General features: G+C 34.8%; 2 protein-coding genes across 7 annotated transcripts; both read left to right on the top strand.

Moving 5' to 3' along the window:
- Positions 1–344: 344 nt before the first annotated feature.
- Positions 345–1,310, top strand: LOC101254946 (22.7 kDa class IV heat shock protein-like). Its single transcript, XM_004230361.4, has one exon. The coding sequence runs from the start codon at positions 553–555 to the stop codon at positions 1,120–1,122; it is 570 nt and encodes a 189-aa protein (XP_004230409.1). The 5' UTR covers positions 345–552; the 3' UTR covers positions 1,123–1,310.
- Positions 1,311–1,994: 684 nt separating this feature from the next.
- LOC101254341 (uncharacterized) lies at positions 1,995–15,529 on the top strand. Of its 6 annotated transcripts, none has more exons than XM_069292866.1 (17): positions 2,052–2,455; positions 2,849–2,982; positions 3,972–4,144; positions 4,441–4,498; positions 5,610–5,825; positions 6,526–6,801; positions 7,453–7,587; positions 7,674–7,799; positions 10,116–10,160; positions 10,385–10,498; positions 11,483–11,625; positions 11,754–11,877; positions 12,356–12,466; positions 13,111–13,479; positions 13,578–13,670; positions 14,298–14,454; positions 15,075–15,529. In XM_069292866.1, exons 3-17 carry the CDS (start codon positions 4,089–4,091, stop codon positions 15,338–15,340), a joined length of 2,289 nt encoding a protein of 762 aa, XP_069148967.1. In that variant the 5' UTR covers positions 2,052–2,455; positions 2,849–2,982; positions 3,972–4,088; the 3' UTR covers positions 15,341–15,529. The 6 variants fall into 6 exon arrangements, 4 of the variants coding, with proteins under 4 accessions (XP_004230407.1, XP_010314240.1, XP_069148967.1 ...); XM_069292869.1 differs by having other exon boundaries at positions 12,392–12,466; XM_004230359.5 differs by lacking the exon at positions 3,972–4,144 and having other exon boundaries at positions 1,995–2,455; positions 12,392–12,466.
- Positions 15,530–17,654: the final 2,125 nt, after the last annotated feature.

A 17,654-nucleotide genomic window follows, 5' to 3' on the forward strand; every position in this document is an offset into this window, starting at 1 on the left:
TGCTTATCATTAATGGAGCTAATTTCACGTCATAAAATAAAATTAAGTGATTTAAATATCGAATCTAAATCAAATTGAATTTTAGTTTGAATTGATTTTAAATTTTTTATGTTTCTAATTATTATTATAATAGATTAACTAAATCCAAAAAATTCATATCAAAACGAAAAAAATTCAAATTAAATTACATTTCTTCAAAATCAAAAATTACAAAATTCAAATAGTATAAAATCAGCAAAAATGAATTTGAATCCACACCAATACCTCAGTAATCAATTATTATTTAATTTTCTTTTAAAGAAAATTAATTTTAAAGAGGACAACTAATATTTACAATTTATTACTCTTCTTGAACATTCCATAAAATTTAACTCTCCAGAAACTAGTAGAACATTCAGAGGATCCTTCTTGAACTCTCCTTCCCCTTTTGCTTCAACATCTATATAAACTCCAACTCTGCAATTCCTTTAATCAAGAAAAAGTATCATTCAAAAATCCTCTACAATACTCTCACATTCCTAAGCTCTTCACATTATCATCAAATCAAAAAAGATGGCAAAAGCAAAAGCTCATGTTATGAGTTTTCTTGTCTTAGCAACAACAATTCTAGCCATTCTTCCATCAAAAACCCAAGCTTTAATGCCATACACACGCCCGTTATTCGACTTAATGTTCCCACAAGAAGACCCATTCAAGATTCTTGAACAAACCCCACTTACAATCCCTAAAGGGATTGATCAAACAATCGCCTTATTAGCTCGTTCAGATTGGAAAGAAACATCGAAAGAACACATAATTTCACTTGACATTCCTGGGATGAAAAAGGAAGATATCAAGATTGAGGTTGAAGAAAACAGAGTATTGAGAATCAGCGGAGAGAGAAAAACAGAGGAGGAAAATATTGAAAGTGAGAAATGGCATAGAGTTGAGAGAACTTCTGGAAAGTTCTGGAGACAGTTTAAGCTTCCAAGGAATGTTGATTTGGAACATATTAAAGCTAATTTGGATAATGGGGTGTTGAAGATTACTGTACCAAAATTGGCTGAAGAAGAGAAGAAACAGAGCAAAGTGATTAGTATTTCTGAACAAGTAAATGGTGGAGATATTAAAGCAACAATGTGATTATTTATCATAATCATCATTTGTTTTTGTTTTAATCATGTTTTGTTTTAGAGTTACTGTTGAGGTTGGGTTAATTAACGTTCTGTAACTGAGCTACAGATGAAGATTATGATAATATTATTGTAAGAATCTCTCCTTGTCTTATCAATTATGTGATGATAAAATAAAGAAACGTGTTTTATTATTTATTCGTTTCTCAATAAAACATACGTCTTACATTTGTATTTTGCGAATGAATTTCGCTATTTTCAATTTTTTTAGGTTGATTATATTAAAAATATTTTAATGAATTGTCACAAAGAAGATATTGTAGCTTTAATTAAGCAGTAAGAAAATTGGAAGATATTGTAGATTTAATTAAATAATAATAAAAGTGTTATTATACGAATAAATAGAAAATGTGATTAATTGATCAGAGTAGGATAGATAAAAATTAAAGTAATTTTTTAAAGAATTTCAATTTAGGATTTTAATAGTTTGTTAAAATTAAAATATTGAATTTAAATGTGAAGATAGAAAAAATTAATTAACGTTTAACTATACTGTTATACTCTAAACTTTATTAAATAAATTGGCAATTTTATCTAACAACTATTCATAATATATATATATATATATATATATATGTATATATTTATATATATATTTAAAATTAATGATATTATAGTAAGTATTTTTTGTATAATTATGGAAAAAAAATTTCATGTATGAGATTTTTTTTTAAAAAAAAAATTAATGATTATAGATAATTGAGTTCGATGAGCTACTCTTAACTAGGAGAGAAAAGGGGATTTAAGGTGATACCTATTTTTTAAGAAAAATTATACTAGCCGAGTGATATATATACTTTAATTTAATAAAATAAAAATAATATTTGAGTGCAATTTCCAAAACATGAATAATCGTACTATTTAGGAAATAAACTCTTTGAAATAATTCAATGAGTGTATAGTTACAGTTGTCACTTTAAGAAGACCAGTAATCTTTACAACGGCGTCGCATTATAGTATTTATAGTATATTACCGGAGTTCTGACGCTCTCTGCCACAACACACTATCATCATTCAAGAAGCTGATAGTAAAAAACTCAAACATGGCGGAAACCGAAACCCTAGATTTCTCTCCTCATCCACCTCAACTTTCCGACGACAATCCTACCGGTAACGAAGACCAAGATATGCTCGACGCCGACAAATCCGCTAAAGATTCAGATTCCGATTCTCAGTCCGACTCCGACTCCGATTCAGAAGATGATGCACAGCAGAATACACAAATTCAAGCTCTTGAAACTGAGCTCTTAAATAATCCTTCCAATTACGACACTCATGTTCAAGTAATTTCTCTTCCTATTCTCATCCACTAAGTTGGAAAGAAAAACGTGTTCCGAGAAATAGTTTCTGTATCGTTTGGTAGTAATACAAGTACTTGTGAGTTCGGATGGACTGAGTGTCAAGATTGACAATGATGTTTAAAGAGTTGATATTTTGAAGGAAAAATTAGATACTGCATTCTTACCCTTAAACATAGATATATCTCTTAAGTACAACCTTACCCCCTGTATATTATGTAGATGCAATACTTTCCCAATAGGTGAATTGCACTTTCTTGTAGTTAACTTATGTAGCACGGGCGCTGTGTAGGCTCCATTCATAAGAATTAGCGGTTGAAGTTTTTTTCTTTATTTTTTGTAACATATGTTTGTTTTTGTTTTGTTGTGGCTGTGTAGTACATAAAAGCTTCAAGGAAGCAAGGAGATATCGAGAAACTTAGACAAGCAAGGGAAGCCATGAGTGCTATTTTTCCTTTGAGTTCAGAGATGTGGCAGGAGTGGACAAAAGACGAGATCTCTCTTAATTCAGGGTATCACTTATCTACTGTATTTATTTATTTTTGTCGACAAAATACTTTTCTATTTTTAGTTTAAATGCTTTTTCTTTACTGTTTTTTAATGGTGGCTGTTTGATGAACTACAAATATTTGTACCATATGGAAGCATCTTTAGTCTGTAGGCTCTTCGTAATAGAATAGTGGATAAATGTTCTATTTAAAAAAAAAATAGGATAGTGGATAAAAATGTGAGGGACTGTATACTTAGGGCCATAGGAAGGCTATAAAGGACAATACAGAAGAAGATCTATGTGAAGCTTATTCAGGATGCATTACATTCTATTGCTCTACTATAGGGAATCTTGCTCCTGTATGCTCAGTTGGATCTCTAAGTAGTGAAGGGAGCAGAGCAAATAAAAAACAGCATATTTGTTCTGTAAATATCATATTTTCCTTTCCCAAATAATACTTATGTAGTGGTCGCGTTTTCTTGTGTTCGCATTTCCACTTTATTGAGAACAAGACTGAAATCGTCAGCAACATCCAAAGTGGTGATTGGTATCGCTTTGTCCCCAAGCTAAAATAGTGGACACTATTGTCTACTTTGAAACAATGTTTTTCTTTTTCCGGTTAACAATTTGATTTGTGGATGTCCTACTCTGTATTCTCCATTTCCGGGATGACGTTTGCTTAGGTGATTTCCCCTATAACATGCTTGACCTGTCTGTCTAACTTGTAACTTTTCTTACATGTTATCTGCCTAATTTCTATATACCAGCCTGCTTTCCCCCACTGTGCACAATTGCTTTTCTTTTTTCTTTTTTTTAAAAAATAAATATAATATTTCATTGTATGCACTTGATAAAAAGAAGTACCTGTCTGCCCTTCAAGATAAGGTGAGAGAAAAAAATGAAATAACCAGACTAGATGAAGAGGGCTTCTTATTGCTTCTTTTCTGTATGTTCGGTCACCTTGAATTCCTTTATCATTGCTGTTGATTTTTGGATTGCTTAATATTGAAGTTCAAAGGAGAAAAATCGCTGATGGTATCAACACTGGGTATGTTATTGTTGTACTGAAGAAACTGAACGTGTGGAGAAGTCAAAGTGCAGAGTGGATAAGGAACTAGAGAGAGATTTATGATTTTCCAATCTACAGCAGAATATGGATCTTCATTTACTAGAGAATTTTTAAAGTAATGCTCAAATCCGACTTTTTCTCTAACAAATTTAGATGTTAAAATGATGGATATGTTTGCACAGGCTGATATATACGTAACTGAATTGAGTTTATTCTTCACTATTCATGTAATATGAGTGTTTCTGAGATGCACACAGATTCCCTTGATTTATTCATTCTTTTCTCAATTAAACAGACAAACTATTTTAGTGTATACACTCTCCCTGTTTAACTCTGTGACGTATAGTGAAACAGGAAATGAAGACACTTTTGCTGTCCTCTTATATTTTTATTTGCATGTCTTTTTCGCAGACTTGATGCTCTCCCTACAATTGAGAAGCTATTTGATTGTGGGGTGTCCGACTATCTGGTAAGCAGTGTGTTAAACTCGAATAGGATATAGGGTTGAGTCAAGCTCTGGTTCTAGATTGAAAACATCGTCTGTGCTATATGCGAGCTGGCTCACTTGGGAAATCCAAAATGTAATTGCTTTGTACCTGTGCGTAGTGACTTTAAGATAAGCTAGATTGTTATTGAATATGCCCTCTTTTATCATTTAAGAGTTGCCTTGTCTTTATTGAAATGAATTTGATGGAAAATCTTTGAGGGTATAGTTATCAAATATTTGTTTGTATTTCAAAAGACACAAAAGATACAAGGAGCCAGCCCTTGTAAAGTAGAACTGTGGAAGAACCTGTTAGAAACCTCTCTGTGATTTTGTAATAATCCCTTTTCTTGTTCTGCTGCTTAGTATGATGGTTACATGAAGAATTTGACCATCTTACTATTTGGAGAACTATTTTCTTCATTATTTATGGGGAGGGAATCAGAGATGTAATAGTTCAAACAACTTTTTCTTGACAAAGTTAGGCGTTCTGTTAAAAAGACATCAAGAAGATATGAGGTTACAAAAGTACAGCTTCCTTAGCCCCTTTATAATGCATCAAAATGTTCAGTACTAATAACAGGGATTAATTTAGTCCCCTCCCCCCAAAAAATGGTGAGAAAACATCAAGCTTTAAGAGAGTGATTTGGAGTTGGGATTCTTCCAAACATCTTCAGTTCCTTTCAGTCCACTAACATCAAAAAGTAACTGCAGGGATCTGCTGAAGAACTTTTAGAAAAGAAACTTCTCTTTGGTTTTTATGCAATATCTGCATAACATGAATTGTGCATAACATGAATTGTCCCAGTATTGCACGCAGTGCGTAATGCGTGAGTTAGGCACACGTCATGGGATGGATCTTTGCCACTAGCAAAAGCCTGGTATTTAAGTGGAGAGGGGTGAAGGGCTGTGCCCGTTATCTGCCAAGTTTCAAACGGCACTGGCCCTCGAGGATTTCTCGGTTACCAATAAGAGGAAAAAAATGGATTGTCCTAATTACTTTTTCCATAACAACTCTGTTACTGTTTTATGAATACATGAAATGGTTTTTGCTAGAATCAAAAGAAATGTACTGATAGTTATTTGCTTGATGCAGTCTGTTGCATTGTGGTGTGACTACTTGAGTTTTGTTCAAGAGCACGACCAATCAGTCCGTACACTTTCTGCAGCTGGAATTTCAAAGGCAAGAAATCTGTTTGAGCGTGCCCTTGTTGCTGCTGGTTTGCATGTTACTGAAGGCAGCAGGATATGGGAATTATACAGGGAGTTTGAACAAGCTATTTTCCTCACTATTGATGAAACTGATGCCGATGTAAGAGCTTGACGCTTCTCTTCCTTTCCTTTTATGTGTACCGATGTCTCTTTAGCCTTTAAAAGATATAGTTAAGAGTTAGCCCTATCTAGTTTGAGACTGAGACACTGTTGTTGTACTGTCAAAGAGCTAGATGCCATTCTTTCTTTTGTTAGCAATTGTTTTTCTTAAGGTTGTGTACGTCTTCCACCTCCTGTCCCTCTTCGTTTCAATGCAAGCATGAGAGAATTTAGAGGCATAATATGGCATGTTTTTGTTCAATGTTCATAAATATACTTCCCTTGGGAAGGTAGTACTCTATATCAGGAATCTTGTGCTTGAGTAGCTCGCAGCTATTCATCTACTATAGCTTTTACAAATCACTGTTTATGAGATGTTACTGGCTTTCATTCAGTTCAGTTATTTGATCGAGTTAATGTCAAGAAACTTGTATCTACATTTAGTGACTTCAGTTAATTCAGCTGTGACTGGAAATTTAGGTCAGAGGTTTTGGTTTCGCAAAGATGTCTATACATATCTGTTCTGAAGATCAGAGATATGAGATCTAGAACTTCCCTCAATTGATAGCCTGTTCTTATATTTGTGTAAAGAAGATTGCCATATGGCATTGGTGTTCCCATATTAGACAATGTCCAATGGTAACTTGATCTGTATCTATTTGCCACATATGATTGTTGATGTTTGCTTCATTATAACGCAGTCAAGAGAGAAGCAGGTCCAGCGAATTAGGAATTTATTCCATCGCCAGTTGTCTGTTCCTCTTGCTGATCTATGTTCAACTCTCCTCACATACAAAGCTTGGGAAGCAGAACATGGAGCCAATCTTGATGTTGACTCCAGTAACTTGGATGGGCTCTCGCCACAAGTTGCCTCTTCTTATCAAAAGGCCCTTGACATGATGAATGCGAGGACTCATCTCGAGAATCAAATATCTCATAAAGTTGCACCTGAATCAGAAAGGCTTCAACACTTTAGGGTGCATATCCTGATACTCTCTTCTATATTATACCAAGTTGAAACAGGACTAAAGTTGATTAGTTAACAATGGTTGTGATATGTCTGGGAGATGATCTGCATAACATGAAAATGGAGTTTATCTAAAAGGCAATGGAGTGATTTAAAATCAGTAAGGTGCAACAGTTTGATTTATTACAGAAATTCAAATGGATAGTACTTCTATAAAGAAGAAATTAGTTGCATGTGATAGGTGATATACGTTTGCCGTCTGCATTCCTGAATACATATTACAGGGAAAAGAAAGAATATTTCTTTTTTTTTTTTACAGGAATAGTATCTTAAGTTTGTTGATTGTTCACTTTGATGGATTTGACTGCCATAGTAAGATTGTGTTGCTTATGTAGCTTTTTGGCTGTTGAGGTCTAAAATCATGAACAGGCTTTTTGGCTGGTTGGATTTTCGCCAATGCACTTAGACTTTATCTTTGTATACAAAGAAGTAACAAGGATAACTGCTGAAATTAGGCAATCCTGTGTGAGATGAACCCAAACTTCAACCACTATAAGTACAGCATAGCTTGTTTAGTGATGTTATTCACTTAATCATATTATTAGATATTTTAGACTCAAATTATCTGTGAAAATTACAGATGCATGGTGTATTCCTGCAGGACTACTTAAAATTTGAGCAATCATTGGGGGATCCAGCGAGGATACAGATCTTATATGAGCGTGCCATAACTGAATTTCCTATATCTAGTGAACTCTGGCTTGATTATACTCACTACATGGATAAAACGTTGAAGGTTGTTCTCCGACGTTAGTCCTTTTTACTCGTTTCTTGATGCGAGCAAAACTGATCCAGCTTTAAGTAACGTACATTTCTTTGCAGACCTCCAGTCTTGTTCGAGACACTTACAAAAGAGCATCAAGGAACTGTCCCTGGGTTGGAGAACTGTGGGTGCGATACTTGTTGTCTCTTGAACGCAGTCGTGCTTCTGAGGATGAGATATCTGCTGTATGTCTTCATTTTGTTTGATATTGATTTCTAAGACTACAACCGTTCTTATGAGTTATTCATGTTTTGTTATTGTGCTTTCACATTTATTTGCTAATTTGTTATTGACATATTAGTGGAAGTGTGGACACTCATTTGTGTTTCGAGACACTAGCATAAGTTGGAATCTTGCTTGTGTGAGTTAATCCTAGCAAAATAGAATGCATGTTTTTGTTCTTTTCTATTGTTTCCACTTGAAGAACTTCTCAAGACCTTCTGCAGTCATTTTGCTTCATCTACTTCCTATTTTTCCTTTTGGGGCCAGGGGAGTGTTGGATTCGATGGCTGTGGACTTATTTTTGATAAGGTAAATTGTTGCTCTGAATCAGTGCACGGCAGGGTAAGCTATGTCCCTTTTTAGCTGTAGAAAGCTGAGAAAATTAGTCCAACATATGCAAATCATATACATTTACCATCTTAGACCAAAAGGCAAAAAGTTCTTTTGTTTTTTTTTATAAAATTAACAGTTGAGGCAAAAAACCTTATAACATGATAAAAAATGGATCTTGTGCCTAGCGCAAACCTGTAAGCTTGTTCATGGCGTGAGTATTGTCCAAGTCTCCAAAGATCATTTAAAGAGTCATTTCCCATCCTACAGATGATGTGGCACCTGCCAATTCGATTGTGGGCAATACACTATTGGGCTGAGCATTGGGTAAACCAAGAATTAGGATAGGCCCTGGTATACACTGAATTATAAAATAGATCTTATAGCTATCTTTAGGCACAATTTAACCTCAAAAGCTAGCTCATCAGGGGGAGTAACCGAAGACCATATAAAGAGTTCAATTGCTCACCCCACAAATGATGTGGGACTACTAACACAACTGTTTCTACTTGAGCTTGTGAACAAGTTACACCATTCATTATAAACATTTGACTCCTCTTCATCAATTTTTTTAAAGCTTCTTCAATAAAGCATTTGATTTCTTTCTAACCAGGGTACCCAAAAAACAGTCTCGGTTATGGTCGCCCACATTAACTTATCGGCACCTTACTTCGTGCTTCCAGACCTGCTTTTCCCCTATTATGTAAGCTGAAATTATGATCATAGAAGGATTCTTTTCCCCTATTATGTAAGCTTAAATTCAGAAGACTGACTTCATATAAGATAAGAGATGTCTCCTTCCTTCCCTCAAAAAGTATGTATGGATTCTTTTTTCACCATATTGTCCAAATAATACACTAAGGGTGTTGTAATCCTAAGTTGATTCTTTGCCTTGCCAACTATTGAGGATTTTCTTCAAGTCTTCAGGCATCACCAATTGAACTCCAAAAAGGTTCCAAAACATTACTTAAATCTGCCATCTTTGTTTGCACTGTAAGTGAAGATGGTTGACTGATTCTGAGGTTTCTTCACATGAAAAATATCTCCCAAGAGGTTGCTTCTTCTTCTTTATGGATTATCTCGTGTCAAGCAGGCATCATGAGCTGTCTTTCACCCAAAACAAGCTACTTTGGGGGCTCATCTTCCAGATAATTTTCCTGGGCCAACACCTTCCTCGGCTGATTGCCAGAACTTGTAGCAAGATTTGACAGTAAATTTGCCATCCTTGTTACCCATCTATAGCATGGAGCCCTTCAGGTTCTCTTCCAGAGTGACTGTTTCCTGTTGCAAATATTACACACTCATTTTCAATCATTGAATATTCTTCTGGTTATAAAAGTCATCTATTACCAGAATTACAAGCTGGAATAGGCGTTCCTTTGTGCATTCTACTTATCTGCTGGAGATCCTGGATTGTCTCTGTCCGTTACTTAACTGATATAAGTACTAACTGACAAAATCCCTCATTGTTAAAGAATTGGATATTTGACTCCTGATCATTTCCCATATATTCCTTAACTTGCTTGGATTTGAGATGTAATAGTAGTTGTTGTGTATCCTATATTTTCTGTATATCTGTCTTGTTTTTTTTATTTCTGTCCAGTTCTTTTCCTTTTCCTCTTCTGTTTTGGTGCTACTGTATTTTGATCTAACTGAGCATATCAGGGTGTAGTAGACAATGATATCTATCTTGTGTGAGCTCAATGAAAAGAATTATGTGCATTACTTTCCACTTTCCATTTTGCCGTCTGTAAAAGAACATGTCTGTACCTTGTGGCTACTGCCGGATTAACATATGAGAGTGTAGTAGACAATGATATCTTTCTTGTGTGAGTTGAAGAATTAAGTGCATTAGTTTCCACTTCCCATTATGCTGTCTGTAAAAGCACATGTCAGTACTTTGTGGCTACTGCCGGGATTCTTATTCATTTTCTTAATCAATGTTTCAGGTTTTCGAGAAGTCTCTACAGTGCACTTTTTCAAGCTTTGAAGAGGTTGGAACATATGTCTTATATTGTTATTAGCAGTCAATTTTTCCTCTGCCCTTTCCTGCACAATAGGGTTAAGAGAATGCCCACTGCTGAGAACAAGGGAAATTCCTAAAGAGATTTTGGGATCGATTTTATAGAGTTGGTTCAAACCATTAGCTGTGTTGAGTGTGTTTTAAGACTTAAAAGAACAGTTTATTAGATTATTAACTTATTCATGTATGTTGCAGTATCTTGATATATTTCTCACAAGAGTTGATGGCTTAAGGCGGAGGTTGTCTTTATTGACATCTGGAGCGGAAAGCAGCAACTTAGATTATATAATTATACGGGAAACTTTTCAGGTATACTTGCTCATTGCTCAAAAATTTTGACCTCCTGTTGGTGTTACCCTTGCCTGGGAATTCACTTTAGGTTTTTCTTATTTCGCTGTTGGTTCTTGCTTTGCACAGAGGATCACGCAACATCCGAAATCAGAATAGTTTAGTACTTTAATTTTTTTACAAGGTAAATAAGTTTCTTAATAATGGTAAAATATTAGCTGTATACCAAAAGGCTAAATTGGTTAGTGAAAACATGAATGGTCAAACGGGCTCTTTGTACAACAAGAACAACTAATTATGCTTGGTTATGAACTTCAATCGTGGTGCTTGTATGTCCTCGACTCCCCATCTACGTAAGCTTTAAGTAGACAGGTTTTAGTCAACTTGCACTAAATAGAGAGTTGGCTCAACTTGATAGTTCTGCAAATTACATGTGTCCACTATCATAGTTGACTGCTTAATTAACAGTTTTTTTGTTTCCAAGAATAAGTTTCGGCAATACTTGTAAAAATTTGTCTGTCAATCCTTCTTCTATTGTCTCCTATACTTTCTCTGGATTTCCACAATTTCTGATACTTGGAGTCGGAATGACTTACTATACTTCTATATCTCGACTCGACTATTGTGTTTCTGACTTCTTCATTTTAATAGTTCTCGATTTCCTGATTACAGATCTCCCATCTGGCCTTTTCATTTGTTCTAAACTAGTATTATTGAACTTAAATGGTCAAAGTGACATGCTTCTGCGCTGTCTTATCGCTGGAATATTCAACATTTAATTTTGTTCTCATCTGTCCTCTGATGAAATTAAGAATTTTGGGTGAACTCTATCTAAGTAATCATGTTAGGCCAACTGCTGCTTGATTAGCAATTGAAACTTCTTATACCATTCACGCCATCTCAATTCTTTATCCTTGATATTCTTTCAAGACTTTCTGATCTTGCAAGAAATAATTTTTTTTCATAACCCACAATGAAACTAAAGGTACTCTCCTTTTCTTCCAGCGTGCATCAGACTATTTGTCTCCACACCTGAAGAACACAGAAAGTTTATTGCGGATGTACAGATATTGGGCCCGCTTAGAATCAACTCTGGGGAAAGATCTAGTTGCAGCCCGTGGTGTATGGGAGCGCCTGCTTAAAATCAGGTTTTCATGCACACGCTCTGTTATTATGTCAACACATCAGCATGCAAATTAAATTAAGCTCGATGATTTGTAATATGATCCAACAGTGTCTTCCTCGTATCTTCGTTGTAATATAATTTGTTTTGCAGTGGATCTGTGCTAGAGGTGTGGCAAGGGTACATAGCTATGGAAAGTGAGATGGGTAATATTAATGAAGCTAGATCTCTCTTTAAGAGATGCTACAGTAAACGGTTTCCCGGGACTGGCTCAGAGGTATGTTCTTGTAACAAACTGCTTATATCATATCCGTCCTTGCATTAGTCATGATTTCCTTCAAGGCAAGGTGAAATGCTCAGTTACAATTTTATTAATTATGTTTCTGGAGCAATCAATTTCGAAACGATTTTCGGGGCCATGAAAACAAACTTTTAATATTCAGTACTGTGTATTTGAGGTACACAAGTCTGTAATTGTGCTTTGAAGCATGGTTTTTGTCATGCTGGCCTAATCTAATGGATAGGCATTGCGCCTTGTACCGGAGGAATATCTCTCAACTAATTAAGTACCATCAATTTTGCTATTTATTGTGAAAACATGCTTTACAAATGAACAAGTGTCAAGAGTGATTAGTTCTTGATTCTCCTTGGTGCTTTATGTGGCTGCTTTTGTGCTATCCCTTACATCTATCTGTTATGTTTATCTTTTACTGGATTGTTCTTTGCAGCCTAAGTTGCTATTTATTTTGAATTAGATGATACCCCTTCTTCTAAAAAACAGAATCATTCAGGACATATGCAATTCATGGATTCGCTTCGAGAGAGAGTATGGTACCCTGGACGATTTTGACCTTGCCGTTAAAAAGGTAATGCAGGTTAATTTCATTGCTTCTAGGGTTTGCTCATACGTGTGCTAATTCGTGCTTCAGTTGTAATGTAAGATGTAATGATACTTGAGCTGTCCTTGATGTGCCATAGGGGAACATTTCAAATCTCCCAATGCATTTCAGAATTCTAATACTCAAGACTAGTAATTATGTTAACTCTTATCTTTCCATAATCAATAAAGAATATTAGAAATTTAGCAATCTGGCTGATGTTGTTCGCTTAGCTTGCGTCAGTGATGTAATTGTGCTTCTCTTTGGTATGCACCAGTCGCATTTTAGTTTAAAAAAAGCATTTCTGGTGGAGCTACTCTTTTTTTTTTTTTTGGTACTCAAGACTAGTAATTATATTAACTCTTATCTTTCCATAATCAAATAAGAATATTAGAAATTTAGCAATCTGCCTGATGTTGCTCGTGTAGCTTGCGTCAGTGATGTAATTGTGCTTCTCTTTGGTATGCACCAGTCGCATTTTAGTTTTAAAAAAGCATTTCTGGTGGAGCTACTCTTTTTCTATTTTTGTGGGTGCATCACTCTTCTGATGGGAATATCTATTCTCTGAGTATTATCTCATTGGCGGATGTTATTTCTGATGGATCTGTTTCACCGTTCTCTAATTGTCTCAGGTCACTCCTCGCCTTGAAGAACTGCAGTTATTCAAACTACAAGAAGCTAAGAGCATCGGTGTGTCAGCAGATGATGGAGACAATTCTTCTAGGAAAAATGTGCGTGAAAAGAGGAAGCCAGTATCTAATTTAATTGAAGAACAATCTCCTGCTAAACGTCACAAAGATAAAGCTAAAAATGTTAAAATCACTTCTGAAGATGGTAAAGGCATCTCAAAAGAACCGGTCAAGGTAAATGATAAAAAACCAGATGTGGCTGCTAGCAAGCCAGTGAGTGGAAGCAAAAAAGAGAACAGAGATGTCACTTCAGGGAAACCACAACAGTATGATGACCAGTGTACTGCATTTGTATCTAACATTAACCTCAAGGTAGTTGTCTGTTGATGTTTCTTAGAGCCTAAACCCTCCTGAATGATATTGCATATCTTAGCAACCTTCAGTTAATTGGTTGTTTGTTACTGAGACAGGCAACCCATGATGACCTACGTAAATTCTTCAGTGATGTTGGGGGAGTGGTTGCTATACGAATATTAACAGACAAGTTCACTGGCAAGTCAAGGGTATCTCTCTTTCTCTAGGCATACCTTCTAAGTCTCAACAGTGCAGTGTAAAGTTCCTTCTCTTCTCTTTTGCCATATAATTATAAAGATTCACCCTCTAGTTCTTAATACCATACGCCCACTAATTTGGTGATTTCCAAAAGGTAACTTTAAAAAAAAAATTGTTCTTTTCCCAGCTCCCGGAGCCAATTTTATGAGAGGCTCCATTTTTTTTTCTTTTATTTTTGCCTACATCTCTACCATTTTTTTTCAATTTCTTAACATTGTGCATTCGAGTATCTGTTTCAAAAATTTAAGGAATAAAATAAATTGTGAAAATTAGATATTCGGAATTGTCATTTGAAACCCTCACCTGTATTGGGTGGGAATGCACAAAAGTGTGAACAGTTTGTCTGGACACAGAGCTTGCACCTCCAGCAATTTCGAAATTTCATGATCCACTGAGAAACACAATCATCAGAATCAATTAAATGGTTCTAACTAGATCGTCGACCTATATTGGGCAACTATTAGGATTAGTTCTTGTGAAGTTCTCAAAAATTGTGGGACTTGTGCATAATAGAATCGAACATTTTTGAGCTATATTATATGTGATTCATAATTGTTTTCTTCGTTGAACATGTTTAGGGATTGGCTTATGTGGACTTCTCAGATGACAAACACCTGGCTGCAGCCGTGGCAAAAAACAAACACACATTGCTTGGGAAGAGAGTGAGCATTGCTAAGTCAGATCCCAAGGGCAGAAAGAGAGGAAGTGCTGCTCCCGGTACATCTTTGAGACAAGGTATGGTTGGCTTCAGTTGTTTTCACAGGATTTGCATGTTCTTATTAGTTCCATTCTCTACCTCAATGCAATTACTTCGTAGATACTTATTCATTCTGTATCAACATTTGAAGAAACTGATGTGTAACAAGGCGAAAATCTAATGGATGCAAATACTGTTCCTTTGCCTCTGTTATTTCCATTGGTAAGGAGATGAGGGCTTTTTTTTTTTACACTTTTCTGGTTTCTCTGCTGGAGCTTGAATACAAAGTAGAGGTTTCTAATCTTTTCCCGTTATTTTGGAGTTCATGTTGCCTTGTTCACCTCTTCTCTGGTTTCCTTGGTCATTTTTGCTGTGTGATTTCTATATCTAGTTCCAAGTTTCTTTATCACCACTTCTATGTTTCAGCTTGTGCAATCATTAACCATATGCAGCTCTTATTGGTGTTGAGCTACCGATGTAGCTTACTTCAGAATGAACTATTATAATAACGTTCATGATCTACGTGTTGTCTTACTTTCCTCTAAAAATGCTCTTCATGTGTTACTAATCTTGGTGAATCTAGTCAGTATTTCTACTCATTGCATATATTTGCCTGTTGTCTCACTGTTAACACAAGCTGAGGGGATTAAAATGGCAGGTGATAATGCTGATCAAACTACTGAGAGTTCAAAATCAGGTGCCAAAAATTCTGCTGAAGGTTCCGGGGGGGGGCTTCAACCTTCTAGTCATCACCGGGCATCTAATATCCAGCTCAAAGGTAAGAATACGTTTGCAATGCCCAGAACTGTCAGGCCACTGGGTTGGGTTGACAAAGATCAACCCAAATCAAAAGAATCTGATTCTGTGGAAGATGAAAATCCTAAATCCAATGATGAATTTCGGAAAATGTTCATCAAATCTTGACATAACTTGAAATATGAAAAAACACTGGATATAGTTGTGTATGTGTCGTCATAGGATGTTAAACTTAAGCTCTCTATAGAGTTGTGTTAACCTTGAACCTTTTATGGGTATATTATGAGATCTAAACTTAATGATCTTACAACTAACATTTTTGAATCCAATCTCAATTCTGAAGTGCATTAAATTAAATGATTGTGTAAATTCATATCATAATTCTGAAATACGACACGCTTAAATAGTAATTCATCAAGACTACTAAACTAGTTACCAATCACCATGCTAATATGCATATTAACACTTATGTATGAAATCTGTCTCTCAATGATGATTAACTGTTGTATTTAAGATTTGGGATTTTGGATTCCCGCCCATGATGTTTGAAAAAATAATGAATGATGTGGGGATGAAAACAGAAAACTATGTGAAAAATGACAAGTCTGCAGGCAGGGATACCCATGTCTAATCTGAAACTGTGGTGGTTTTCTTACACGACAAAACAAATCTGACACTAGAGTAACCTCAGAATGACAACTTCATTTTTTCCAGGACAACACACTATTTTACCCTTGAAACAAATAATAATTCTATTTTTCAAGCACTGATTTTGAACATGTCTGATGAACAAAATTCCAAGTTTGTTTGGTAGAGTGTATTGAAAAAAATAATGCTTGCATCACCTTGTTGTATTATTAGTACCTTGTTTGTTCATTTTTCATAACATATGTATAACTAATGCTTGCATTGGTAATCTGTTGCGCATTGACGAATGTATACTAATATCATCTACTTTTGTGCATATCTAACGAGGGCATTAACACTATTAAAGACACAATTGTCTTCAAAACTTTTTTTTACATCTTTTTCACTATATTTGTGGAGGGTATTTTGGTAAAGAAATATTCTTCTTGAAAAATGATATAATGCATAATACTTTTTGAACTCCAAACTGAATGAACGGTGCATAAAAAAATTTCATCATGATTAATAAAAGCGTTACTGATGCAAGTATTACTAATACATTATGTTTTACATTATTTTTATACACTCTTAGCTTTAGCCTTGAGATTAGCTCATGGGCCAGCGAAGATCATCTACTTCAAAAGTATATGCGGTATGTTAATTTCTTTAAGACCATCAGAACTCAGATCAATATATAGGGGACGAATAATGGTAATTTTAGTGAGTAATTTAAATACAATTATGAGCAAGTGTCAAAATCTTATGCTATAAAAGTACGTGTAACGTGAAAACCAAATAAAAGACAGATTTTAAAGTCAACCAATTGGGAATATTATTGTACTTGATGATAGAATTACTCTTCTGTGCTAACTGTACGTAAATACAGGTTCATATGTATTTTGAAACACTTTCGATCCATATTTCTACAATACAATTTAATTGAACATATTGAGATACACTGCTCCATAATTCATTAAGTGCAATAGTAAAAGTCCATGGTAAAAAAGGTGGGTTTTTTCTCAGTACCAATGTGGGTAAAAAGCATGTTTATAAGCAAGAAGAATAATTTTTACTGTGGCGTGCATTCACTTACTTTTAAGAAAAGAGAAGAAAAGAAAACACACGGCATGTTTCTAACATTTTTTTTTTAAAAAAAAAAAAAAACTTTATTGGATCACTCAATTCTCTCACTCTGTATTATTTCAGCTTTCTAAATCAAATTTATTTCTTTTACTCTTTATTTAGTTGATTATGCATTTTGTCTCCAACCCCACCCACCACACCACACTCACCATAATAACTAAATAAATATTCGGTCTCCGTTTACTTTTATTTGTCATTAATATGAGTATTTTTCACGATATCAATTGATATAGTACTTGCTTTGCATTTTATGTGGATAATTGCAAATAATAAAAGTTGTTGAAAAATGAGAGAATAATACCATATAGGTTCTTGCATGACAAAAATCATACTGTTAGTGTTAAATAAGACAAATAAATTGAAAAAGACGATATATTACTAAGTTAAAGTAGGTTCATGTGGGAATCCATGATGATGAAGAGACCACATCCGTCAAAATAGGGAAAATTTAAGACCATAGCTCACTGTTTCTTCATGACTAATAAGTACGTATCTCTTTTATATTATTATATTTCTCTATTTCTAAGTTATGACTTTTAATTTAATTGTTATAAAATCATATATACTTAATGCATTTTTTTGGAAAAATTTTATATAATAGCAAACTAATAACCTAAAATAAATAGAGTAGCTAGGATTTAATTTGATTGTGCTCAATAGCAAACGTTTGTAAAAAAATTGCCAGGCGCCTCTTTCCCAGATATTTCGCTCG

This window comes from Solanum lycopersicum, chromosome 1 (genome assembly GCF_036512215.1).
Source record: "Solanum lycopersicum chromosome 1, SLM_r2.1".
Classification (NCBI taxonomy): domain Eukaryota; kingdom Viridiplantae; phylum Streptophyta; class Magnoliopsida; order Solanales; family Solanaceae; genus Solanum; species Solanum lycopersicum.